The 26383-nt window shown below is 43.4% G+C and overlaps 3 protein-coding genes across 6 annotated transcripts in view; 2 read left to right on the top strand and 1 right to left on the bottom strand.

The window, feature by feature from the left end:
* Positions 1–17944, top strand: part of nat16 (N-acetyltransferase 16) — a 33536-nt gene extending 15592 nt beyond the window's left edge. For both annotated transcript variants that reach the window (XM_069724679.1, XM_069724680.1), the window contains 4 exons: positions 7426–7651; positions 8824–9048; positions 9137–9480; positions 10016–17944. In XM_069724679.1, the coding sequence (XP_069580780.1) occupies positions 7426–7651; positions 8824–9048; positions 9137–9480; positions 10016–10241 (1021 nt within the window). In that variant the 3' untranslated portion in view covers positions 10242–17944. The remainder of the gene's footprint in view (positions 1–7425; positions 7652–8823; positions 9049–9136; positions 9481–10015) is intronic.
* LOC138636607 (uncharacterized) lies at positions 12778–21766 on the top strand. 3 transcript variants are annotated; one of them, XR_011312306.1, is made up of 5 exons: positions 12778–13192; positions 17957–18042; positions 19892–19951; positions 20246–20288; positions 21680–21766. XR_011312306.1 is itself a non-coding variant. In XM_069724684.1 (4 exons), exons 1-3 carry the CDS (start codon positions 12778–12780, stop codon positions 19916–19918), a joined length of 528 nt encoding a protein of 175 aa, XP_069580785.1. In that variant the 3' UTR covers positions 19919–19951; positions 20246–21467. The 3 variants fall into 3 exon arrangements, 2 of the variants coding, with proteins under 2 accessions (XP_069580785.1, XP_069580784.1); XM_069724684.1 differs by lacking the exon at positions 21680–21766 and having other exon boundaries at positions 20246–21467; XM_069724683.1 differs by lacking the exon at positions 21680–21766 and having other exon boundaries at positions 19892–21467.
* LOC138636604 (uncharacterized) lies at positions 21484–25426 on the bottom strand. Its single transcript, XM_069724678.1, has 8 exons — positions 25337–25426; positions 24760–25191; positions 24504–24669; positions 24221–24395; positions 23838–24133; positions 22354–22523; positions 22017–22271; positions 21484–21936 (listed from the first exon to the last, which is right to left on the bottom strand). The coding sequence occupies exons 2-8, from the start codon at positions 25183–25185 to the stop codon at positions 21484–21486; spliced, it is 1941 nt and encodes a 646-aa protein (XP_069580779.1). The 5' UTR covers positions 25186–25191; positions 25337–25426.
* Positions 25427–26383: the final 957 nt, after the last annotated feature.

Consider the following 26383-nt stretch of genomic DNA (forward strand, 5'->3'; position numbering starts at 1 on the left):
AAAAAGGTGTTCCACATTTGGATTTGATATATTTCCAATCTGCCTCCTATTGTATGCTGGATTTTGCTCTTTATGTTAAACCATCAGATTAATAATCTCTTTGAAATGCTACTTCCTGAAGTTTTCTCACAGTTTGGTGGACAATGCAGGCATTTCTAAAACTCAGTCATTAGTCAAAGATTAAAGATAACTATCAGCAAATCATCAGCTACTCTTTTTGGTCATTGTTGGTAAATTTGTTTTTGCCATGTATCCAACCTCGTTTCCAAAAGAGTTGGGACGCTGTGTAAAATGTAAATAAAAACAGAATGCAGTGATTTGTAAATCACATAAACTCATATTTAATTGAAAATAGACCAAGACAACATGTTATATTGAAACTGAGAAACTGTTTTATAAAATATATTTTCTCATTTTGAATCTGATGCAGCAGCACGTCTCTATAAGTTGTTCCAGGATCATGTTCACCACTGAGCTGCATCACCTCTTCTTTTAACAACACTCTGGAAACGTTGGGGAACTGAGGAGACCAGTTTCTGGAGTTTTGAAAGTGAAATGTGGTCCCATTCTTGCCTGATAGAGGATTTCAGCTGCTCAACAGTTCACGGTCTCCTTTGTTGTATTGTTCATGTCCTGATGCTCCAGATGTTTTCAATGATTGACAGGTCTGGACTGCAGGAGGCCAGTTTATCAGCGGACTCTTCTCCTACGGAGCCATGCTGTTGGAATACGTGCAGAATGTGGTTGGACGTTGTTCTGCTGAAATAAACAAGACCTTCCCTGAAAGAGACGTTGTCTGGATGGCAGCATATATTGCTCCAAAACCTGAATATATTAATATATATTAACACTTCCTTCCAGATGTTCAAGCTACCCATGCCATGTGCACGAATGCATCCCTGTACCATCACATATACTGGCTTTAGAACTGAGTTGATAACAAGCTGGATGGTCCCTCTCCTCTTTAATCTGGAGGATGCAGCGTCCATGATTTCCAAACAGAATCTCAGATTGTGATCCATCAGACCTCGGGACAGTTTTCCACTTCACCTCAGTCCATCTTCAATGATCTCGGTCCAGAGAAGGCGGCGGTGTTTCTGGATCATGTTTCTATCTGGTTTCTTCTTTGGAGAGTTTTAACATCATTTGTGGACGCAGCGATGAACTGTGTTCACAGACGATGGTTTTCACAAGTGTTCCTGAGCCCATGCAGTGATTTCCACTCCAGAATAGTGTGCTTTTAATGCAGTGCTGCCTGAGGGCCCGAAGATCACCACCATCCAATATTGGTTTCCAGCCTTGTCCCTTGTGTTCAGAGATTTCTCCAGATTCTCTGAATCTTTTAATGATATTATGAACCGTAGACGATGAAATCCACTAATTCTTTGTAGTTTTACGTTGAGGAACATTATTCTTAGACTGTTGCACTATTTTCCAACACAGTCTTTCAGAGTGGTGAACCTCTCTCCATCTTCACTGCTGAGAGACTCTACTTCTCTGAAATCATCTTTTTATACCCAATCATGTTACTGATCTGTTGCCATGGTAACCTTATTAGTTGTTCCAGATGTTCCACCAGGTTTTTTTTTTTTTTAGCTTTACACAACTTTTCTGGTATTTTGTTGTCCCTGTCACAACTTCTTAGAGACATGTTGCTGCCATTAAATTATAATGAGGACATATTTTTCATAAAACAATAGCATTTATCTGTTTTAACATTTGGTATGTCGTCTTTGGTCTATTTTCAATTAAATATTTCACAGCATCCCAGCGTTGTTGGAAGTTGTAGTTGTAGGGCAGCTGTAGTTGGTTATTGCAGTAGTTTCATGCAGCCCTCCCAAAAAAATATGAATATGAAAACTTGGTGTGTTTTAAATTATGAACACAAGCATTAACTGATGATAATCCTGACTACTGCCATGTAAGCAAATTGCAGAAAGCTTACCTTTGTGTAGTTTCAGAGACTTGACTCACCAACAAAGTCAGGTAATGGTGTGTGCTTATTTGTGTGCATCCTTTGGGTTACAATTTTTTCCACGCTGTCTTTTCACACCAGAACTTCCGAGCTGATTATCTGGCATGAGCATCAGTTAATGATCAGACACTGATCTGCAGTGAGCATATTGGCATTTGCTCACAGTAGCACATTCAATGGAGGTTCAACAGTCTTTGCAAACTTGCCAAATTCCATTTTGTCTGGAGTTCACCGCCAGCCGAAGACAGAAAGCAACAAGAGCATGAGAATGAAAAGGAGAAGAATGAATCAGTGAGTGCGTGAGAGGAGGACAGAAACACAAAAACAAAACCACATCACTGTCATTGGCAGGACCATCCGAGCCTGACAGCTCATCTCAGAGCATCAAAGCACCATGGAAAAATACCAGTGTTCACAGTGTGTGTGTGTGAGTCTGCTGTGACCAGACAGTGTTTTCACTGCAAATGCCCTCACAGCTCACATGGCCCATTGATAGCTTATTGGAACATGTCTAGCATTTCTGTGTTAGCCTCTACAAACCAATAATTCCCCTCCGAGGCTGAGCACTCCCCTCCAGTGCTTCAGCACAAAGTAACTGGTGATGAAAGGGAGATTATAATGAACAAGTGCAGCCAGAATAACAAAGGAAGAGCAGAAACAGTATACGAGTGTGTCCCCATGGCTGCAGTGTGTTCACATGTAACAAGAAATGCCAAACTTCATCCATGTGTTATACAGAGATGTATTTATGTTGATGGGGTTTCACTTTGTTCAGTGAAAAGAAATGGATGCCGCAGCCTGTTCCAGAAGAATGTGTTGGCTCACCACAGATGTCAGTGGTACAGATGAAGCAGAGGATTTTTATTCAGCATCCTTGTGAACAGTGCATTCTGTCTACATGACACACATTTCATCCAAACGCTTCAGTTGTTCCTCTCGCACAAGTCCGGATATGAATTGATCTATTTTTACCATCTTTTATTGGGCCTCATTTCTTTCTTTCAGCCACAGAGGTGAAGTGCTAACAGTTCATAAGAACAATAAAAATAGACCCCATGTGTAAAAAAAAAAAAAAAGTGAAATCCAACCAGTAGAGAAGTTGATGAGAGACTTAAAGCAGCTTGTTGGATGTGAGAGATGGAGGGCTGGATGATTGTCAGGGGGCCGGATGATGGATGGATGATGGACAGATGATGGTCGGGAGGGCCGGATGATGGTCGGGGGGCCAGATGATGGACGGATGACGGACAGATGATGGACGGATGATGATCGCAGGGCCGGATAATGGACCGATGATGGACACATGATGGACACATGATGGACGGGGGGCCGGATGATGGACAGGTGATGGCCGGATGATGGACGGATGATGGACAGATGACGGACAGATGATGGACAGATGATGGACAGATGATGGATGGGAGGCCGGATAATGGACAACTGATGGACACATGATGGACGGATGATGGACAGGGGGCCGGATGATGGACGGATAATGGACTGGGGGCCGGATGATGGACAGGTGATGATGGGGACAAAATGATGGAGGGATGACGGACTGGGGGCCGGATGATGGACGGATGATGGACGGATGATGGACAGGGGGCCCGATGATGGACTGGGGGCCGGATGATGGATGGATGATGGACGGGGGGCCGGATGATGGACGGGGGGCCGGATGATGGACGGGTGATGGCCGGATGATGGACGGATGACGGACAGATGATGGACAGATGACGGACAGATGATGGATGGGAGGCCGGATGATGGACAAATGATGGACACATTAATTGTATTGTTTATTTTGGTACATAGTGTTTATTCATTTACCCATGTTGTCTTTAGCCTTTTCCTCATGTGTTTGTAAAACTGTTTTGTATCTGTGCTGTTTGTGTCACTGTGTGGACTGTGCTGACAGGTCATCATTGTAAATGAGAATTGGTTCTCAATTGATTTTACCCGGTTAAATAAAGGTCATATACATGATGGACGGATGATGGACAGGGGGCCGGATGATGGACGGATAATGGACTGGGGGCCGGATGATGGACAGGTGATGGACGGGGGCAAGATGATGGAGGGATGATGGACTGGGGGCCGGATGATGGACGGATAATGGACTGGGGGCCGGATGATGGACAGGTGATGATGGGGACAAGATGATGGAGGGATGACAGACTGGGGGCCGGATGATGGACGGATGATGGACGGGGGGCCGGATGATGGACGGATGATGGACGGGGGGCCAGATGATGGACGGATGATGGACTGGGGGCCGGATGATGGACGGATGATGGACGGGGGGGCCGGATGATGGACGGATGATGGACGGGGGGCCAGATGATAGACGGATGATGGACAGGGGGCCGGATGATGGACGGATGATGGACGGGGGGGCCGGATGATGGACGGATGATGGACGGGGGGCCAGATGATAGACGGATGATGGACAGGGGGCCGGATGATGGACGGATGATAGACGGGGGGGCCGGAAGATGGACGGATGATAGACGGGGGCTGGATGATGGACGGATGATGGACGGGGGGCCGGATGATGGACTGGGGGCCAGAAACAATTTTACATTGTTTGGTCACTTTGTGTTCTAAAAATGGAGCATGATTAATTAATTATGATTTTAATCAAGGCTTTAAATATAGTTTGTTGAACAGGAGAAACCTTTCCAGAGGGTTATGAGTTTGGTGTTCATTATGGGATTGATGGGAGGTTTTACTGTCGACAGTCTGGGACCTCCTGCTGTTTTCCTGCTGGCTGCTTGTTGAATGATGAGTTGAGTTGAAGGGTGACAAATTGACAGGCTGTGTCCAGACGGTCAAATGTTTGTTGGCTTCTCATTCATTGATATGAAGCTGCTGCAGCGTCACGTCTCTGACAGTCACGTCTTTCAGCTGCTCGTCCTCTGTGACGTCACATGTTGTCACTGCTCCGGACTCCAGGTTCACTTCCTGTGTCTGCTCTTTGTTCTTAGGGGAGATGAGCACAGATGTTCCTTTAGACAGTTTCTTCAGCTGGATTTCCAGCTGCTTGGCATGCTGGGTAATCTGTGGAGTGTACGTCCGTCCCTGCTGCTGCTGACATGATGTGGTGCTTGAAGGTCAACCACCTGTTCGGTGTGCCGTGGACGTCTCCAACGCGGGACTCTCAGAGAGCTGGCCGTCTGTTCGGTTCAGGACTCGGACCTCCTTCATCTCTCCTGCAGGAGCTGCCGTCTCTGGGTGCTGGAGTCCTTCCTTCTTTGTCAGGAGTTTTGAGGCCTTGATATGTGTCATATCTTCTACCTTTGACCCCATCCCCCTACTGATGGACAGAAGACAGAAGGACAAGTAACATCACGTTCATGTTATGGCCTCGATTTTGACCCCACTCAGCTTCAGCCCACCTGTCAGGATGACCCGGACAGATGTATGGGAGAACACAACCACCAGCAGCAGCATGATGTGCTATTAATGAATCTGATCCATTAACCAGCAGAGATATATTAACCCTCCGTGTCCGGCGGTGACGGTGACCCGGAGCTCCTTCATCATGAGTCCTAAAGATCGCTCCATGTTGGAGCTCCTTCATGCAGCGACACAGAACATGTGTCAGTTCATCCTCGAGGCTGTGGCTCCGTTCTGTGGAGGGAGGTTGTAGATCAGTAGATGGATGAAGGTCTTATGGTCTGCGGTGCATCGCTTTAGTCTGACTTGTTGAATCCCTGTTGAGCCTCAGGTGTGACCAGGACCTGTGTTTGAAACAACCCGCAGTCTCTCGTTGTACTGACGTCTCTGTAATGTCACACACAGTTAGAGCTGAGTATCATTCAAACTGTCATCAGAGCCATAAAAACAGGAGTGTTGCAGCACCTTTTTATTCATTCCCCTAACATTCACTTCAGATCGGTCAACATGTGCCATGTTCCTGCTCTCCTTCTGGGTGATGGGTCACCTGCACACACACACACACACACACACACACACACACACACACACACACACACACACACACACACACACACACACACACACACACACACACACACACACACACACACACACACACACACACACACACACACACACACACACACACACCCTGTCCAAAGTATTAATCAAAGTGATATTTTTTCCCTGCCAACATGAAACACATGAACGAATGTTTTCTGATGAAATGAATGGAGGGAACTGTGACACTCAGCCGACCTGTACATTACTCGCTGTTATCACATACTTATGGTGTTTTCTTCTATCTTATCATATTATGAGTTTTTTGTGTGGCTTTTTATGTTATGATGCATGTTTTGTTTTGCAGAAGTTAATTTGATTTGATCACTTTGTACTGCATCATATGTGACAGCACTGTATCCTGATTTAATTAAATGGAAAAATCCTCACAAGAGCAGCCACTTGTTTTGGTTTTCTTACATGCAGCTGCCTCCTTCCATCGCTGGGACGGAGCTCATTATTCAATATTCAATGTCCAGTTAGATTGTGATAGCTCCTACAACACTTTGCTGCCTGATTAATAACGATATTTTGTGAGCCCACACCATCTGAGTACCTAACACTCAGTTAGTATCTAATGTGCAACCCTGCTTCCGAAAAAGTTGGGACGCTGTGTAGAATGCAAATATAAACAGATGTTTATGAGATTTGAAAATCATTGCATTCTGTGTTTATTTACATTTAACACAGCGTCCAGACTTTTTTGGAAGCAGTAATGCTGACGACATGCTGTGATTGTTTTCTCCAGTGCATCTCGTGTGTGAACTCTGCAGCCAGGCGGTGGAGAAGCTCCAGTGTTGGTGATGTGGAGGGTATCAGAGAGTATTAGTGAACGGATTAGGAGGGTGAGGGTGTGCATTTACAGGATTTATTGGAAAAGACACAGGGATTAAGAAAGGTGCCAGTCTTCCACTTCCTGTGTCTGTTGTCATCCATCTTTCTGTCTGTGTCTGCTTCTCACTTTTGAACTGTCTCATCTGTGATTTGTTTTCAGGCTTTCTTTACTTCTGTCTTGTTTTTGAGTCCTTCAGGTGTCCCCCCACCCCAAAAAATAATCCTAAATCTAAATGACCTGTCCTGTACTTTCCTCTGGTTGGTCTAGTTCCCCTTTGGTCCCTGCTTTGGGACCATGAATGATTGAATGAGGTCAGTAGTGTTGGTGGTTGAGTAGGTGAGAATGTTTTAGTCAGTTTGCACCGTGATCACCTGTCAGGACCTTCTCTGTCAGGACCTTCTCTGTTGAGACCTTCTCTGTCAGGACCTTCTCTGTTAAGGCCTTCTCTCCAGCTGGACTCAGACCTGTTCAGGGAATGATTCGATCCTACTTTACTACCAGATGGGTTTTATTTCGATTGGTCGTCTTTGACAGGTTGAGAACGGCATCCTGCTTTGAGGCTTTTAATAAATGCAATCCACGATAATCTCTCCTCCACTTTGTATCTCATCAGTTGTTTCGAGATGAAGATTGATACCAGCCTGACTATGCCCCAGCTCCCAGAGGCCCTGTCCCAGGCAGGCCTTCAGTTCACTGTGGCCACTGAGGAGGACTTCGATGAAATCATGGCTATGAGCCAGGACATCTACGGAGGCTTGGACTACCTTCCCACCAGATACACCAGCTGGCTGCAGGAGACCAACCGCACAGTGATTCTGGCCCGCAAACAGGGAAAAGTGGTGAGTTCAAACAACAGCATGCAAATATATTTCACAGTTCTCAGAAATAATCCAGAAACCAAGTCAGAACCAAGAATAACACATTTGTGTCAATGCAAGTTTGAGGAATGTCATGAGTTTGAAAGCCTATGATGAAATCATAAAGTTATTGTCTGTGCTTACCTTAAAGTGTTTACTGTATAAATATGAACATGTACTGTATATATGTGTACAAGTTTTACTGACCAATCAGCAGCCAGCTCTGCAGAGAGCCTCACCTCAGAGGTGTGAATGAACACCCTGCACCTCTAAAGTGCTGAGCGTAGCTACATCCCACTAACACAGATTTGTCCTCATGTGGAGGCTGAAGGCCACTTCACGGTCTGCAGACACATCTACACGTATGTACAAGTAACCATGGAGATGATCTCCTGACAACAGAACAAGAGCACATGTGTTTCTTGAATTTGACTGAACAACACAAAGTCCAAAAATGAAAAGTGTGTCACTGTTTAACGAGAATTGGGAACTTATTGAACCTTCAGTCTCCTCAGTTTGACATGTACCTCCATAGGAAGACATCCAGGAAGCATCATAATCACATGACTGAACCTCTTCAAGTGGCTCCATTTTACAGGAAGCAGTGAACTCTGTCATCTGTCCAGATGATGGAGCTCCTGACACAGTTTCCAACAGAGAGCCCAGTTATCCAGGGAAGAGCTTGAACTGTTTAATCTGCATTTCTGACCGAAGGTTAATGTCCGAGCTTCGTCTAAACACATCAGGCACAAACCTTTCTTCTTGTGCTCTATCTTATCATCCCTGTTGAACTAGACCCCAAGACTGTAAGATGAAGGAGGCCATCCACCATGTCCTCTCATGTCAACACCTCTTCATCCTTCAAACCACCCTGAGTGGACAGAGGTCACAGTCTAATGATGGCAGCAGGATCACTTCATCTACTTTTTACAAATGATGACATCTTGCTAGCACATTGCTCAGCCTGCTAACACCGAGACTCAGAGGGCAGGAATAAGGAGGGATGGACCAGCGAGCTCTTTGTCTCCCAGATATCTCTGTTTATATCTCTGTCTATATCTCTGTGGTTCTGGTTTCCCTCAGAAAAAGAAACAGTACAAAGTTCTGCAGTGTGATAGTTTGTCATGTTCTTCCTCCTCCTTCCTCCCCCTCAGATTGCTCTGGAGTCAGTGTGTGTGATCGATGACGGCGAGACGATGCTGGTTGAAGGTCTCCGTGTTGCTCCTCAGGAAAGGGGAAAAGGTGTGGCAGGAGTTCTGCTGCGCTTCTGCTGTGAGCTGGTCAAATCCAAGTACCCCGAGGTCAAAGTGAGCCGCCTGACCCGGGACGACCAGCTCGGACCCAAGGACTTCCAGAAGTACCGCATCATAACCAAGCAGGTACAGCAGAAGCAGCCTGAAGCCTTTCTTTGTGGTGGGGGTCTCAGGTGTATGTTTCTAGCCTTCTCATTGGTTCTCCTCTCTGCAGGGGATTCTGCTGGTGCGCTTCAGAGCTGAAGACCTGAAGCTGCGTCTGTCTGAACTGGGTCTGGGTGGAGACATCCAGTCCTCTCTGTCCACCTCTGCCTCCACTCCTCCTTCGGTACGTCTGGACCACACAGCCATCCACCGGCTCTATCTGACCACTGACCTGATGCAGGGCATCCTTCCTAACGCCACCATTATTCAAGACTGGCAGCCATTCAAGCTGTTGCCAAGCAACATGGCCATCCTGCTGAAGAAGGACATCGACTGGATGGTGGATGATGTGTCCGGTCCGACCGTGGCCAGCCTCTGTACCTTCCCCTTCAGGGTTCCCATTGGTGATGACTGGTAAATGTCTGTTTTCTTATGTCCATAAGGCTGAACAGACGGTGCCGGTTACAACTACAGTCTCTGAGAAGATGTACAACACACTGACAGGCCCATCTTTGAATGGTACCACCAAGGCCTTAGTTTCATCTGCTTCAGGTGAAGCCCCCATGGGGCCCCATTTGACATGCAACGATTAATAATTCATTGACTTTTGACCATAACAGCAGTTGTTACTTCCTTTAGAGACGAAATATTTCACGCTGCTTTACTCACATGACTGTTTACTGTCGTCACATCTGATTGTGTTTGTTTCATGACACACTAATCAGTATTTACCTTGTTAGCGTGTACCGGCTCTAGCAGTACCATGCTCTTTATGGCGAGATATATTTTAAGACTCAAAAGTTCCTATTCTGAAGCTCTTCGTGTTACATGGTATTTGTATGACAATCTGATCGGTTAATGAAGACAGTCGTAACATTTCCAGGAACATGTTCTTCATGTTCAGACTAAAACAGTTTCTTCAAAGTCACCTGCTCTTGTGTTGAAACAGGTTCTACCTGAACATCGACATGTTTGGTAAAGACCTGCAGCTGGTCCAGCAGCAGTTCCTGTGCCACCTGCAGCGCCACACCGCCACCTTGAAGGGTCATGTGATGTGCCAGATGTTCCTGGACCCGCCGCTCTGGAAGCCCATGGCCGAGTTCTGCCTCACCACCTTGAGCGTGGAGCTGGTGAAAGAGTACACGGAGCAGTGCGTGGTGGAGTCGGATGTCTAGTTACACCAGGAGAGGAGCAGAGGATGAAGGGGCAAGAAAGGAATGAAGACATGGGTCAAGAAAATGGACACGATTCAATTAAACCTCCAGAAACACACAACCCTCTCCTGAGGAGATAGAAAACCAAACCAACAAAACATAGTTTCTACAAATCAAACCTCAAAGAGTGCAGCAAATTCTAGTCAACAACACAGAAATACACAGTGAGGACATAAGATCACAAATACTTCATGTAATCTACTGCAACAGGTCCGTGACCAACATGGTAATATTCAGTTTTAGAGGTGCTGATCAAACTTGAAATCCTAGTTTAGAGGTAGAAATAAAAAGGGGCACTAAACATGATAAATATTCTCAGTAAGTTCTGAAGTGGATCTGAAACACACTCAAACACATGGGTTGTCATAGATTGTTAAAAAGACCCCGACAGACAGATCCAGTGTCCATAATATGAGGAGAACTGGGTCAGCACCGTCATGTATTTATGTGACAGTTTCTCCAGCATCCTTTAGTTTCATTTAAAGAAAATGTTTTTCATCTAAAATGTGGTGGTTGTAGATGCTGAGGAGAGCGATTGACACTCTTTGTTGACCAGCAGCCTGTCAGGTGACCACGGAGGTCAGTCGTCTCCCTCCAGCTGATTACAGGTCTTTCTGATGTTAGGTCCATGCACTGTATGTCCAACTAGCTGGAAAGGTGTAGGAAGAGATGAGCTTGGGGAAGCTGTCTTGCAGCAGCGACTGTGATTTAACCTAAAAGTAGTGAAGAAAAGATCTCCAACCTTTCAATTCTCCTTTTTCTGTAAATATGGAACTTCTATATATGTACAAAGGCTGAGTTGGGTGACTAAATCTGCACAACTCTAAAGGCACTTTATGAAAACTACACAGGCAGGTTGTGTAAAGTTACACTGAAAAGGAACCGTTCAGGATCAAATCGGGGTAAAAAAAAACATCCCATCACTTTAACATGTATCTGCATACAGAGTGACATGAACATGCTCAGACACACAATGTCTCCTCCGTTAACGTCAAGCTTATGTCTTAGCTTTTGTCTTTTTTCATTTCAAACCTTTGACTGTAAATAATTAATGTTACTGATTTCATATTTTCACTTAAATACTGAAATAAACTGATTAACTTCTTAAGATGGAAGTGAAGTTTAGGCTGACTCATAGATTTGTAGCATCGAGCCAAACAAAATGCTAGTTTAACTGGTGACGGGGGAGGGAGGAGGGGGGAGGGAGGGGGGTTGAAGAGACAGACTAACAGAACCAGTGTTACATACATGTTCTAATCAGCACTAATATTAACTGGACTAAGATATCTGACATAAAGTGTTTCCTCTGACATCACACCAGAGACCAGAAACATTCAGAAAGATTCAAAATGATTCAGGAAAATTCAGAAAGATTTATAATGATTCAGGAAGATTCCGCTATGTTGGAGCCAACTGATTTGTAGTCTCAATATGAACAGAGTTTTGTGGTTTATCTGACGGCCGAGAACCAGAATTATGTCTGAACTTTAAACTCATTAACATGGAAACAGTTGAAACAGCTGCAGGACGTTCACGTTGGACATCATCAGCTCGTCGTCATGGAGAGCACAGCTGATCAGGAGGGATGTTTAATGGAGGAGAGGGTGATAAAGTGGAGTCAGACTGATGGTCCTCTGACTTTACATCCATCTTCATCATCACATGAATATCTCACTTTGATCATAAACTAAACTAATGACATCCACATCAGCTGTCGTTTTCTTGTTTCGTGTTAATTAGCATGTTGCCATGGTGACAGTACGTAGCCTACAGTCTCACTGATTTGTTCCTATGGGTCGTGGTCTTGGTATAAACCCAACACTACACACTGATAGCAACCTTTACTCTGAACATTCATCCACCTCTTGCTGCCTGCAGACATTATAACCTCCATATTTCATGTTTATTGGAGGGATCACAGCATGTCCAATGTTCTCTACAGTCTCCCGTCTTTAACTTCGAGATGACGTCATCATCACTCTTTGGTCTCTAACTGTCCCTTTAAATGTCCAGAGCAGAGACAGGCAGTGAACCACGTCAGTCTGTATGAATCTAGTTCACCTCTGTTGCCTTGACCAGCTCTTATCCAGACTTCCACCAACCATACAAGCTGTGAGGATGACGTACCTGTTTTTAAAGGAAGATCAGTCAGAAAGTCAAAAGTTTAGAACATAAATAAAAGAATGAAATGATCCGACAGACAACCTTTTCTAAAATGCCTCAGAGCAGCTCGTCCTCCACATGTTCCAGGGAACTAAAAGGAGATCACTTAGTCTGACTGTTCACATTATCAGGTAACATTAGTTATGAGGCTCCACCCACCATGACACCTCACTGTGGGTTTGAAGTGAGCAGCTGAGTTTCTGCTAGCTCCGCCTACAGACTGTGACACGGTGACCAGTGTTCCTGCACTGCTAGTGTAACGAAGGAAGATGAAGCAGGAGTATGAAGCAGGAGGAGGAAGCAGGGGGATGAACCAGGAGGAGGAAGCAGGAGGATGAAGCAGGAGGAGAAAGCAGGAGGAGGAAACAGGAGGAAGAAGCAGGAGGAGGAAGCTGAAGGAGGAAACAGGAGGATGAAGCAGGAGGAGGAAGCTGAAGGAGGAAGCAGGAAGAAGAAGCAGGAGGATGAAGCAGGAGGAGGAAGCAGGAGGAGGAAGCAGGAGGAAGCAGGAGGAGGAAGCAGGAAGATGAAGCAGGAGGAGGAAACAGGAGGAAGAAGCAGGAGGAGGAAGCTGAAGGAGGAAGCAGGAAGAAGAAGCAGGAGGAGGAAGCAGGAGGAGCAAGCTGGAGGAGGAAGCAGGAGGAGCAAGCTGGAGGGGGAAGCTAGAGGGGGGAGCTGGAGGAGGAAGCAGGAGGATGAAGCAGGAGGAGGAAGCAGGAGGATAAAGCATCTTGAGACCTTGAGACCAGGTAGTGGATCAGGACTCAACCTGTCATGTTAGTTTATGTTGTGTGTTGGTAGCTCATTCATGAGAGAGCAGTAACCATGACAACAGGTGAAGCTTAATTTTGATGGACAGGTATATTTGGTACATCATGGCTGCTGATCCACCTGGAGGTCTTGGTCTCCATCTTCATCCTCACTCATTAACATTAGCATGATTGAAGCTGAACACATACTGATAATGATGAGAAGTCAGTTTGTCAGGTTGTGTTGCGTTTTAAAAACAAGTAAAAACTAATTTTGAGTCCATGAGATCTTTTTTATTTTGTGATTTCAACTAAAATAAACAACAACATTCATTTTAATCTGAGAGGATGAAGGTCTACACACACACACACACACACACACACACACACACACACACACACACACACACACACACACACACACACACACACACAGAGAGATACTTAATATTTTCCTCACAATCAAACACACCTTGTCTTTAGTTAAAAACCTACATGGCAACCTAGCAACTGAAGGTATCCCAGAAAAATAAATGCATGAATTTAATTTGGTGGAATATTAATAATAATATGAAACAAAAAGAGCTCGTTCAACAGCAGAATGGGGACTTCAAAAAGCTTCTGGTAAAACGTGAATTTATCTGAGAACAGCTGTTGAATTATCACTGATAAACTCACATATTTCAAAATACAACTTTATGTTTATTCACTTCACTTCACTTCACTACACTACACTTCACTTCACTACACTACACTTACACTACACTACACTACGCTACACTACACTACTCTACACTACACTACACTACACTACACTACACTACACTTCATTACACTACACTACACTACAACACACTACACTACACTACACTTCATTACACTACACTACAATACACTACACTTCATTACACTACACTACACTACACTACACTACACTAGACTTCATTACACTACACTACAATACACTACACTTCATTACACTACACTACACTACACTACACTACACTACACTACACTACACTTCATTACACTACACTAAACTACACTACACTACACTGCACTTCATTACACTACACTACGCTACACTACACACTTCATTACACTACACTACAATACAATACACTACATTACACTACACTTCACTTCATTACACTATACTACACTTCATTACACTACACTACACTTTATTACACTACACTTCACTACACTACACTACACTTAATTACACTACAGTTCATTACACTACACTACACTACGCTACACTTCATTACATTACACTACACTACACTACACTTCACTTCATTACACTACATTACACTTCACTACACTACACTTCATTACACTACACTACACTACACTACACTTCATTACACTACACTAAACTTCATTACACTACACTACACTACACTTCATTACACTACACTACACTATACTACACTTCACTACACTACACTACACTACACTACACTACACTACACTACACTACACTACACTACACTACACTACACTACATTACACTACACTACACTACACTACACTACACACTACACACTACACTACACTACACTACACACACTACACTACACTACACTACACTACACTACATTACACTACACTACAATACACTACACTACACTTCATTACACTACACTACACTTCACTACACTACACTACACACTACACTACACTACACTACACTACACTACACTACACTACACTACACTACACTACACTACACTACACTACACTTCATTACACTACACTACACTTCACTTCATTACACTACACTACACTACACTTCATTACACTACACTACACTACACTTCATTACACTACACTACACTTCACTTCTCTGTCTCAGGCTGAGCTGCTGCTGAAGGCCTGATGTCCTCAGCAAGAAGCAGAAACTACACATCTGTTTTCCGCTCATCCAGTTAAACGGCTCAGATCTCTGAGTTTAAAACAGGAAATCAACCATCCTTCATCATCGACAGCCTCAGAACGCTTCAGTGTGACTGATGGTGAACATGTTTTCACCTGTTCTGTTATAAAAGGCCACAGCTGAAGAGTTCAGTGTGATCATAGTCCGGATCAGATTCGGATGGATCTCAGTCCTTCAGTGTCACCATGAGTTCCCTCTGGGAGGTGAACCGAGGACTCCAACTGCATCTCCTGATTTCACCTCAACTTTATTCGACAAACCTTTTTTGGCTACAAGTGCAGATGAACAATAATTCTCTTGTTTCCAAACAACTAAACGTTATCTTTTATCTTTTTAAGAATGACCATGTTTTATTGGATCAGGACATTTTAAACAAAGAATTAAATTTGGCTCTAATTTGTTTCAATAAAATGTTGAACACAACTTTTTCTGTTTACATCAAAGTAAAAAAAACTGTCTGCAGATTGAAATCAATGCAACAAAACACTTTAATGAACTCCAGTTGAATCTAATCAAAAACACGTCTTCATATGGAAAAGAAAAGAGCATTCAAACAAAGGCCTTCATTTCCTGTCATATTATTTATTATTAGTGGTTTTGTATGACTGTCAGATAAATGGACTAACACAATTTAAACCCTTTAATCTAAAGTAATGGGGCTTTATTGATATAAAAATAATTAATGAATATGGATCACTAAATTAACATTTGGTTTTGAACAACCACAGAGCCCATTAATGGTGTCATAGTTTATAAAGGGTTAAGAAGTTGTAGGCTTATTAATATTAAAACATAATTTATTAATGTAATGTCAGTATGAAAGACCAAATCTGGACTTTTTGGACAGAAAAATCTATTTTGTGTATCGTAATCTTCCAACAAAATATATTTTTCGTACTTTGAAGTCGCTCTTTAGCATACTGACCTTTGACCTTAAAGGAAGAGGCTGCAGAGAATTATTCTACACAACTTTACATCTTTACAAATGCAGACGAGAAGGCAGATTACAGAGAGTCTTATTACAATTTATATTTGTATGACATGTTTCCAGTTTGAAGTTTGCGGCGCTGCACATAGTTATAGATAATATAATATAATATAAGATCATATAATATAATATCATATAATATCACATAGAGTCACAGTTTAATATGATTTCTGTCTGAGTGATGGGAGAGTCTCTTCCCATGGTCACATGGTCTCATGGTCACATGGTCTCATGATCTCATGGTCTCACGGTCACATGGTCACATGGTCACATGGTCTCATGATCTTATGATCTCATGGTCACATGGGCAAAGATGACCTCAGCAGGTACATTTTATATGTAGACAGTTACACAAGGGTCTTATGGTTAGAGGGAAACACACACACACACACACACACACACACACACACACACACACACACACACACACACACACACACACACACACACACACACACACAGTCCTTTCTGTTGCAACAGTGTAGCAGTACTTCTGATTAATTAGATGTTAACAAGGCCATTAATCCTAACTTACTTATCATAAAGTAGCTTTTATTATGATACTGACCAGCAGGATGTCTTGGATACTCTAACATGGAGGATGTATTTGATGATGAGAGAAATAAAAACAACATGTTTTTATTCGTGATTACATTTCAGATTTAGTTCCATTAATCAGGTAAATACGTTGAGCCATGACATCATGTGCTGACATGTGTTTCAAGCCTCGGCTGACTTCCAGCTCATGTGTCCAGTGAATAGCAGTGAATATCGCACAAATACACAAAGTGTTGAGTTTATGCACAGTATTTTTTCACTGAATGCAGGTGGAGCTTAAGTGCTGGAGCAAAGCTCAGAGAAGTGCCAAATCTCATGCTGAACTTCTGTTTGTCACCGAGTTTATAAATTCACACAAAAAGCAGCAAATCTTAAAGTTTAATCTTATAAAGATTGTATTGTCAACTTGAGTCTTAGTTGAACATTGAGCCCAGTTAAATGTGTCTTTTTCTTCCCAGCACCCCACAGAACACGAACAAAAGTCAAAGGTGACATCCTCAGTGATCGAATGTGGAACTGAATTGAATTATGAAATTTGTTTTGGGGTTCCTTATAGCACTTTGTTTGAATTATGTAATGACTGTATACTCAGTATACAAGTGAATAACCTGCTCACATTGTGTTGCAAAGCCTGTAGGTATTATAGGGTTAGCTGTTCTATTAATGTATGTTTTATGAATTACTGTACAAGCCATTGAGTTAGTGGGTAAAGCAGCATGCACTTTAGTTGTCTTTGGCAATAATAGAAAAGCTCCCAGCTCCTGTAAAGTAGCATCAACATGGTGGTGTCCAGAAACAATCATCCAGCTCCATGTAAGACCAACACGCTCCTTCAAACTGAAGACATGTGGAGCAGTTTGAGGCATCAAGAGTGAAACTATATTTTATTCTTATAACAGACTAACAGATTAACAGTGACTGAGTTCTTTGGATCAGTTCAACCAACAGATGAAATGCTATCCTGACATTTAGTGTACTAGTTTATCAGTAATTTATTTTCTGTGAGTAGTTCCATGATGTGAGATCTTATTATTTTACATGTCAGGCGGAATATTATCCGTTTTACTCCACTGCATAAACAGCTGTAGTATCTAGTTACCCTGAAGACTAATGTTGTTACATGCAAACTATAAATAAGATGCACTGCTACATTTGACATTAGCCAGTTTAATGGTAGAAATGTGTAGGCTGCAAAGATCATTTTATTTTAATATGCACTCATTGATGCAAATCTTGATCTCTGTACATTAAATCTCTCCCTGTACTTTGTTTGTAGTGATTGTTTTATCGTGGCTGTTTGGTGATGACCCTAACCTCCACCAGAGGAAGAATGAACAAACATTCCTCTTCGGTGGCTTTGAAGTAAAGATGAGTGATGAGTCTCTGCTTTCTTTCACATTATTACAATTACAATGTATTTCTTATTTTTCTCCTTTCAGAGGAATCGTTCAGGATTTTTGGAAATATTCTGATTTGCTTTTTCTCTGAGATTTAAAGCTGACAGATTATTTCAGGGTCTTTACTGTGCCTTCAAGAAATAGTTCAGCATTTTTACAAATACTCCTATGAGCTTTCTGTTGAGGTGACAGAAGTGATGTAACGTGACGTGACGTGACGTGACGTGACGTGACGTGACGTGACGTGACGTGACGTGACGTGACGTGACGTGACGTGACGTGTGTTGAGTGAGGAGCTCATGTCTTCGTTAGATCAGCTAAAAGAAACATCATGGAACATCTAGAAATGTGTGAAAAGGACAAGATTTGTGCTGGAACACGTGTAACTACCACACATGCAACTACCACACATGTAACTATACGACACGTGAAACTACCACGTGTAACTACCACACATGTAACTATACGACACATGTAACTATACGACACGTATAACTATATGACACATGTAACTATACAACACGTGTAACTATATGACACATGTAACTATACAACACGTGTAACTATATGACACGTGTAACTATACGACACGTGTAACTAACACACATGTAACTATACAACACGTGTAACTATATGACACATGTAACTACACAACACGTGTAACTATATGACACATGTAACTATACAACACGTGTAACTATATGACACATGTAACTACCACACATGTAACTATACAACACGTGTAACTACCACACATGTAACTATACAACACGTGTAACTATATGACACATGTAACTATACAACACGTATAACTATATGACACATGTAACTATACAACACGTGTAACTATGACACATGTAACTATACGACACCTGTAATTACCACACATGTAACTATGCAACACGTGTAACTACTACACATGTAACTATATGACACGTGTAACTACCACACATGTAACTATACAGCACATGTAACTATATGACACATGTAACTATACAACTTGTGTAACTATATGACATGTAACTATACAAAACGTGTAACTACCAAACATGTAAATATACGACACGTGCAACTATATGACACATGTAACTATACAACACGTGTGACTACCACATGTAACTATACGACACATGTGAGTACCACACATGTAACTATACAACACGTGTAACTACCACACATGTAACTATACGACACATGTAACTACCACGTGTAACTACACAACACGTATAACTACACGACACGTGTAACGACCACACGTGTAACTACACGACACGTGTAACTACCACACGTGTAACTCTACGACACATGTAACTACCATGTGTAACTATACGACAAGTGTAACTACCACACGTAACTATACGACCCGTGTAACTATATGACACGTGTTACTATACGAAACATGTAACTACCACATGTGTAACTATACGACACGTGTAACTACATGACACGTGTAACTATACGACACGTGTAACTCTACAACACGTGTAACTACCACGTGCAATTATACGACAAGTGTAACTACCACACGTAACTATACAACACGTGTAACTACCACGTGTAACTATACGACACGTGTAAATACCACCTCCTGTGGATTCAGTATTTGTAGAAAATATTATCATAAACATAACAATAAATATGAAGTCGCACAGAAAACTGTTTGAAATGTTGTCTTCACATGTAAAATGACAAACACAATTATTTTAGCCTGAATTATTTTCGGAAACCAAACTACGACCATGTCACAATGTTGACCACGTGTTTACTATTGTTGCCATGACGACAATGGTCCAGCGATAACTTTCTATTTTCAGATCACCAATTCTGACATTCAGGTCTAAGGATTTCCTACCGAGGATGTTCGATGTGTGTCGGTATGTTCACACAGTTCATCACCAATATTAATTATGACTGTATACATATATGTACTGGATGTACATCAGTCTGAGACCACATCAAAAACTTTAGATATTTTCATGTAAACCTGGAAATAATCTGAGAGTTTGAAGATTGAGAGATATTTAAAAACACAAGAAGTTCTTTAAACTGAAGAAAACATTTTTCTGAACTATTCCAAATGCACCAATGAAACTGCAGCAGATCAGCGGCGGTGATCATGTGACCTCCTTTATACAGAAGTTTCCTTGAGTTGTCTCCTTCCATTGCAGCAGCATTCAGATGATCTGATCGACTCATGGGAGGCTCGTTCAGGTAACTATCACCTTCCTGCAGTACTTTAAAACTAATCGTATGTGTCATGTTTCAGGGAGCAGGATAGACCCACAAACTCCACATGGCTCAAAGTAAGGAAAGGATTTCTTAAACCAACAAAAGAACAGGGTCGTAACTAAACCCAACAACAGAAAGCTAACGGTGCCGGTGCTGATCAAACATGGCTTGTAGGTTCAACAAAAGTAATATAGAAAACCAAACCAACAGATACAGAACTAAGAATTAACTCTCAGAGGAAAGGAACTAGAATCTATAGAGGGAACCGGCTGGAATCTGGAGAAACACAAAGGAAACATTGGATGCAGGGCTGACAGGAACACAACGAAGTGACATAGAGGGGATGAAAACCAGAGGAATATATACTGACAGGGTTGATTGGAGAGTGACAGGAGTGATAGCAGGTGGGCTAATTGGGGAACTGAAAGCAGATGAGGTGGGCGTGGCCAGCAGGTAACAGCAGGGAGAGAGAGAAAAAGACAGAGGACTACAGGTGCGTCTATTGTTTCCCAGGCAACATGACAGCGCGGCTGTGTTCCAATTGTCCACTCATTCAGAGGTTCGTCTCTCAGATTCACATCATGTATTAACAAGCAACCGGTAGACTGAGATTAGCAAAGTTGACTCATGTAATTTAACTTCTGCAAGTAAAATACATTCAAATAAAATCCTCCTTCACATGAACTTCCATCTAGACAGATCACCTGCTGGAGAAACGCTGCTCCTTCTCTCTCCTCAGGTGAATCAGTTTAGCCACAGAGTGTGTTCACAGACGATGGTTTTCACAAGTGTTCCTGAGCCCATGCAGTGATTTCCACTCCAGAATAGTGTGTTTTTAATGCAGTGCTGCCTGAGGGCCCGAAGATCACCACCATCCAATATTGGTTTCCAGCCATGTCCCTTGTGTTCAGAGATTTCTCCAGATATATATGTGTATATATATGTGTGTGTGTATGTATATGTATGTGTGTGTGTGTGTGTGTGTGTGTGTGTGTGTGTGTGTGTATATGTGTATATATATGTGTGTGTGTATGTATATGTATGTGTGTGTGTGTATATGTGTGTGTGTGTGTGTGTGTGTGTGTGTGTGTGTGTGTGTGTGTGTGTGTGTGTGTGTGTGTGTGTGTGTGTGTGTGTGTGTGTGTGTGTGTGTATATAAAACAGCTTTTTTTCCCTCTTATTTTTTCTTCATCACCCTCTTTGTGTCAGGGCTCTTTATTGGGATGAGGACTACTTTACATGAGCGCAGCATGCAGGAATGTTTCCTTTGTAGCTCTGCATCCTCATCCTGCTCTTTCCTCCTTTTTCCTATTTGACCCTTATTTTCCTCTTCCTCCTCCTCCTCTTCCTCCTCCTCTCCTGAGTCCTGGTAGGGAACCTGTTCGTCGTTGCTGCTCTCGCTGGACTCTGTCAGCTTTTTGGAGGTGGTCCGGACCCGGGAGCGGCCCGCTGCTTCAGAGAGGTCTCCTGAGTCTTCACCCTGGCTGATGCTGTCCAGGATGATCTTTCTGATGTTGCGGGCCTCGCGGTGGTCGGGGTTTATGGTGTAAAACCTATCGGCCGTGCGGACATCATGACACATGAAATCTGATATCTTTTTCCTGGCCTCCACAGTTTGTGTCTTTTTGGCCTGAAAAATAAATACGACAGTGTTTCCAGATTTCATTTTTCACACATGCAAGGTGTTTTCAGACTTTAGTATCTACTTACATAGGAGGCCAGGGTGGTCCTGATCAGGGTGAAGTTAATGTCACCCTGCAGGCCCATCTCCTGCCAGGCATTCCTCAGGTAAGTGTTCAGGTGCTTGCAGGGGCCCTTCCCCTTGGTGAAGAGGAGGAACTTGTTACGCTGCCCCTTCTTCACCCTGCCCTTGATGGACAGCCACCTCTCCAGCCACCTGAACTCGGCGGGAGTCAGGTACATCTGAGCCTCCCCGAAGGTTTTACTTGTCTTGTGTTCCTTGATCTGTAATGACACAGAGAGGTAGAGGAGGGAGAGAGCAGAGGATACGATCATAAAGCGTTCCGAGAAATGTTATGGGGCTTACATGCAGAAGGTAGCCCTGCTGACCCCCGTGTCGCTTCGCCTCCACAACCTCTGTGTCAGTTAGGTTGGTAAAGACGCCCGGTCTGTGTCCGAACAGGCAGCTCCAGTAGGCTGTGAGGTAGCCATAGAAGAGGAACCTGTGAACTGGGATGTGGTCTTCCTCCAGGATGTCTGATAACAAGAGAAAAAGACACTCAGCCTCAGTTTTGATTAACAACATCTACACACAGAGTGACACTTTGGATCGAGCAGTTCTCTTCTGACCTTGTTCATTTGTAATACTCAAGTATTTGATGTGTCCATGTGTCCAATCCTATTTCCAAAAGAGTGGGGACGTTGTGTAAAATGTAAATAAAACCAGAATGCAATAATTTGCAAATCGCATAAACTCATATTTAATTGAAAATAGACCAAAAACAACATATCAAATGATGAAATGGAGAAATGTTATTGTTTATATGTTTATGTTATTGGTTAAAAGTATATGGTTATCTTACAAAAATTTAGGGATTTCATCATCTACGGTTCATAATATCATTAAAAGATTCAGAGAATCTGGAGAAATCTCTGAACACAAGGGACAAGGCTGGAAACCAATATTGGATGGTGGTGATCTTCGGGCCCTCAGGCAGCACTGCATTAAAAACACACTGTTCTGGAGTGGAAATCACTGCATGGGCTCAGGAACACTTGTGAAAACCATCGTCTGTGAACACAGTTCATCGCTGCGTCCACAAATGATGTTAAAACTCTCCAAAGAAGAAACTAGATAGAAACATGATTCAGAAACACCGCCGCCTTCTCTGGACCGAGATCATTGAAGATGGACTGAGGTGAAGTGGAAAACTGTCCTGAGGTCTGATGGATCACAATCTGAGATTCTGTTTGGAAATCATGGACGCTGCATCCTCCAGGTTAAAGAGGAGAGGGACCATCCAGCTTGTTATCAGCTCAGTTCTAAAGCAAGCATCTGTGATGGTATAGGGATGCATTAGTGCACATGGCATGGGTAGGTTTCAGCAAAACAAGGCCAAACATTTGGGGCATCATGACATGAAAAATACAACAAAGGAGACCCTGAACTGTTGAGCAGCTGAAATCCTCTATCAGGCAAGAATGGGACCACATTTCACTTTCAAAACTCCAGAAACTGGTCTCCTCAGTTCCCAAACGTTTCCAGAGTGTTGTTAAAAGGAGGTGATGCAGCTCAGTGGTGAACATGATCCTGGAACAACTTTATAGAGACCTGTTGCTGACATCAGATTCACAACGAGGAAATATTTTTATAAAACAATCAAATTTCTGTTTCAACTTTTGATATGTTGCCTTTGGTCTATTCTCTATTAAAATGGGTTGATGTGATTTGCTAATGTTTTACACAGCATCCCAACTTTTTTGCCAACAAGGTTGTACATGTTGAGCTCTTTACTAATGAGATGACCAAACCTCAACCTGCAGAAAACACAGCTCATGACAAAGTATTACCCAGCAGCTCTGGGATCCTCTTCCTGGAGGCTGTGAGGCAGATCATCAGGACCCTCTTCGATGGCAGATTCCGGACCTTTGACCTCTTGGTGGCCATCTGGTGGACCACCACCTCACGCCGCAGGGATTTGAGTCCCATCTGCAGCTCCCTCACGATGCTGCTCATCTGCCGCTGGTTCAGCCTTGAATATCTGGGTGGAGTCTCCCGCATGTAGTTCACAAAATTCAGGATGTTTTTGAGGTAGAAGGCGACCGTGGTGACCTTCATGCCTCCCATCAGCACACACTTAATCCACCTGATTGAAGAGTGCAGAAAAACAATCAGTAAATCAATGCATAGAATATTATAATTGAGACACCGCTGTAATAACTGTGTTCCTCACCCACGGGTTCTCAGCATGTCATCCAGAAACAGCCAGTCGGACAGCCGGGAGCGCTCGTGCCCCATGTAGAGCAGAAAGCTCTTCAGCCGGCTGACCTTGGACACGGCGTTCTCTGTCATTTTTCTCGTTGGGTTGTAGCCCTCGTGGAACGCCTTGTAGAACGTGAGGTACTCCTCTGTGACGACACATCATTTCTCATGTTATAAGGGATATAAAATAAATAAGTAAACAGCTGTTCAATGGCAACACCTTCCATCCACTACAGTAATGAATATATCCTCACCCATGCTGCGGGGCAGTTTTATCAGTCTCATGCGGTTTCCCCGGCCGCGCCCCGTGCTCCATGGTGCGAACTGTTTCAGAGCTGATGGTTTTCTCTTTAGTTTCTCTGCAGAGCTCGGCGCCGCTGTCCACTGCTGGGAGAAGGGTCCCACCGACTCCACAATTTCCTGTCGAGATGAGTAAAAAAATCCTTCAAAGGCACACAGTAAGAGAGACAGACAGGAGCAAGGACAAAAGGAACCCTTAGAGACACTAACCTCTCTCTGGTCGTCCTCCTCCACCGGCTGCTGCGGCGTCCTGATGCCGCTGCGGCAAGACCTGCACTCAAAGAAATTGTCACGCAGTTGCACGTGCAGGACACTGGTTTCCTCCAGCAGCCGGTCCATGCGGGCCGTGACCTTCTTCACGTCCGAGGACAGCCGTTTCATCAGCTGCCTGCAGTCCTGGTTGTCACACTGCAGGACAGGGGATGTCTCTGGAGGCTGGTGGTCATGCTGGTCCTGGTTGAGCGTGGTCTTCATGCCTGGTCTGGGGTCGGTGGTCCGCAGGTCTGCCATCAGACGCCGTGGGGTGTCTCTCCTAGAGGGAACCCTCTTCCCTTTCAGGTTTTCCACCGCGTGAATATTTTGTAAGTGCTCGCTCAAAGCAGTGTAGATTTTCAAACAAACAGGGCAGGAGTGCATGGTTGACTGAAAAGGAAAAATGAAAAAGTATTTCTTATACCGGAATAATTAATCAACAGAAGCAGATGCAGGTGTAAAACTGGACTGATGAAAGTGCATTAAAACAAGTGCAGTGACCTGAAAACATCAGGAAACAATCAGATGAACTCACTTCTCCGTGTTTTTGCAGAGCTGAAGATTTTCTGTCCTTCTCATGCGGTCGTCTTCAACAGTCTGTGGGGGAAAAAGCAGCTCGCCCCTCCCCCACCTCTGACTCTGAGAATGCAGCAGGGCCCCCTGCAGGGCTGCAGTCAATCACAGTGCACAACCAATTAACCACCACATCCTCAAGTCCTGCACATCAAAGTAGCTTCATCCTTACAACATCCTATCAGCTCAGAGAGAAGATCAGATGATGAGAATTTCATCCTTGGAGACCATTCGACTGCTGGAATGATATAATTTCACTACTAATCCACTTGTTCCAGCCTCCTCATATGTTCAGCTCTTGTTCAATGAGGAGAAAGGAGGTGCTGCTGAAATCTCCGCTTGGTACATTCTGACACAAATTTAACTTTGCATACATTAAAGGACACCAATGGTGAAAAACCAACATTTTCAGCTCTTCTTCATTTCTGCAGCATTCATTCAGCATGTAGAAGGAGAGGTGCTGCAGAGATTTCAGCCTTCCAGCCCCGAACATTGTGGAGATATGACCTCTGACCTTTGGTCATGTTGGCCCTGCAGGCAGGTGTTGGAGGAGGACTGAGGTCATTTATTTAATGGCTGTGTGGATCAATCCAGAGACAAGAATAAAGAGCATTCAGCCTGAGGCTTTCTCCAACAAGACAAGCAGCATCATCTAGAAGAAGTCTGCCACAGTCAGCAGCCACATCTCCACACCGCTGAAGAACCTGTGGCTGAAGGGTGGTTACAGTGGTGTCACATGATCAGCACTCGGCCAGTAAAACGAGATCATGGTTTCTCACTGTGTTCATGTTGCCTTCAATGTTATACTGGATCAGTGAGGAATCCAGCACACATCAGGTTTATCTCAGGTTTAACACAGGTTTAACTCTAGTTTACACTGATGTCTTCAAAAGTGGAAGCTGTAACATGTCTTCCTCTTCTTCTACTGCTTTTGAACCTAGGAGTCAGTGTCTCTATTTGTGGAAGCAATTTGTGTTTTTAAAAGAAACATGTTTGTCGGATTATGTGA

The sequence above is a fragment of the Brachyistius frenatus genome, unplaced genomic scaffold (assembly GCF_029030835.1).
Source record: "Brachyistius frenatus isolate BFR_SWC_R1_liver_20210118 unplaced genomic scaffold, ASM2903083v1 Contig_391, whole genome shotgun sequence".
Lineage (NCBI taxonomy): Eukaryota > Metazoa > Chordata > Actinopteri > Embiotocidae > Brachyistius > Brachyistius frenatus.

Excerpts from the sequence above, each read along its gene's own strand:
- LOC138636607 (XM_069724683.1), top strand. The coding sequence starts at position 12,778 with ATGAAGCAGGAGGAGAAAGCAGGAGGAGGAAACAGGAGGAAGAAGCAG. Across the intron at positions 13,193-17,956 it reads TCTTGAGACCTTGAGACCAG|TGATTGTTTTATCGTGGCTG; the intron begins GTAGTGGATCAG and ends CTTTGTTTGTAG. Across the intron at positions 18,043-19,891 it reads TCCTCTTCGGTGGCTTTGAA|ATCACCAATTCTGACATTCA; the intron begins GTAAAGATGAGT and ends TTCTATTTTCAG.
- LOC138636604 (XM_069724678.1), bottom strand. The coding sequence starts at position 25,185 with ATGCACTCCTGCCCTGTTTGTTTGAAAATCTACACTGCTTTGAGCGAG. Across the intron at positions 22,524-23,837 it reads GAGGATCCCAGAGCTGCTGG|ACATCCTGGAGGAAGACCAC; the intron begins GTAATACTTTGT and ends TCTTGTTATCAG. Across the intron at positions 21,937-22,016 it reads GGACCACCCTGGCCTCCTAT|GCCAAAAAGACACAAACTGT; the intron begins GTAAGTAGATAC and ends TTTATTTTTCAG.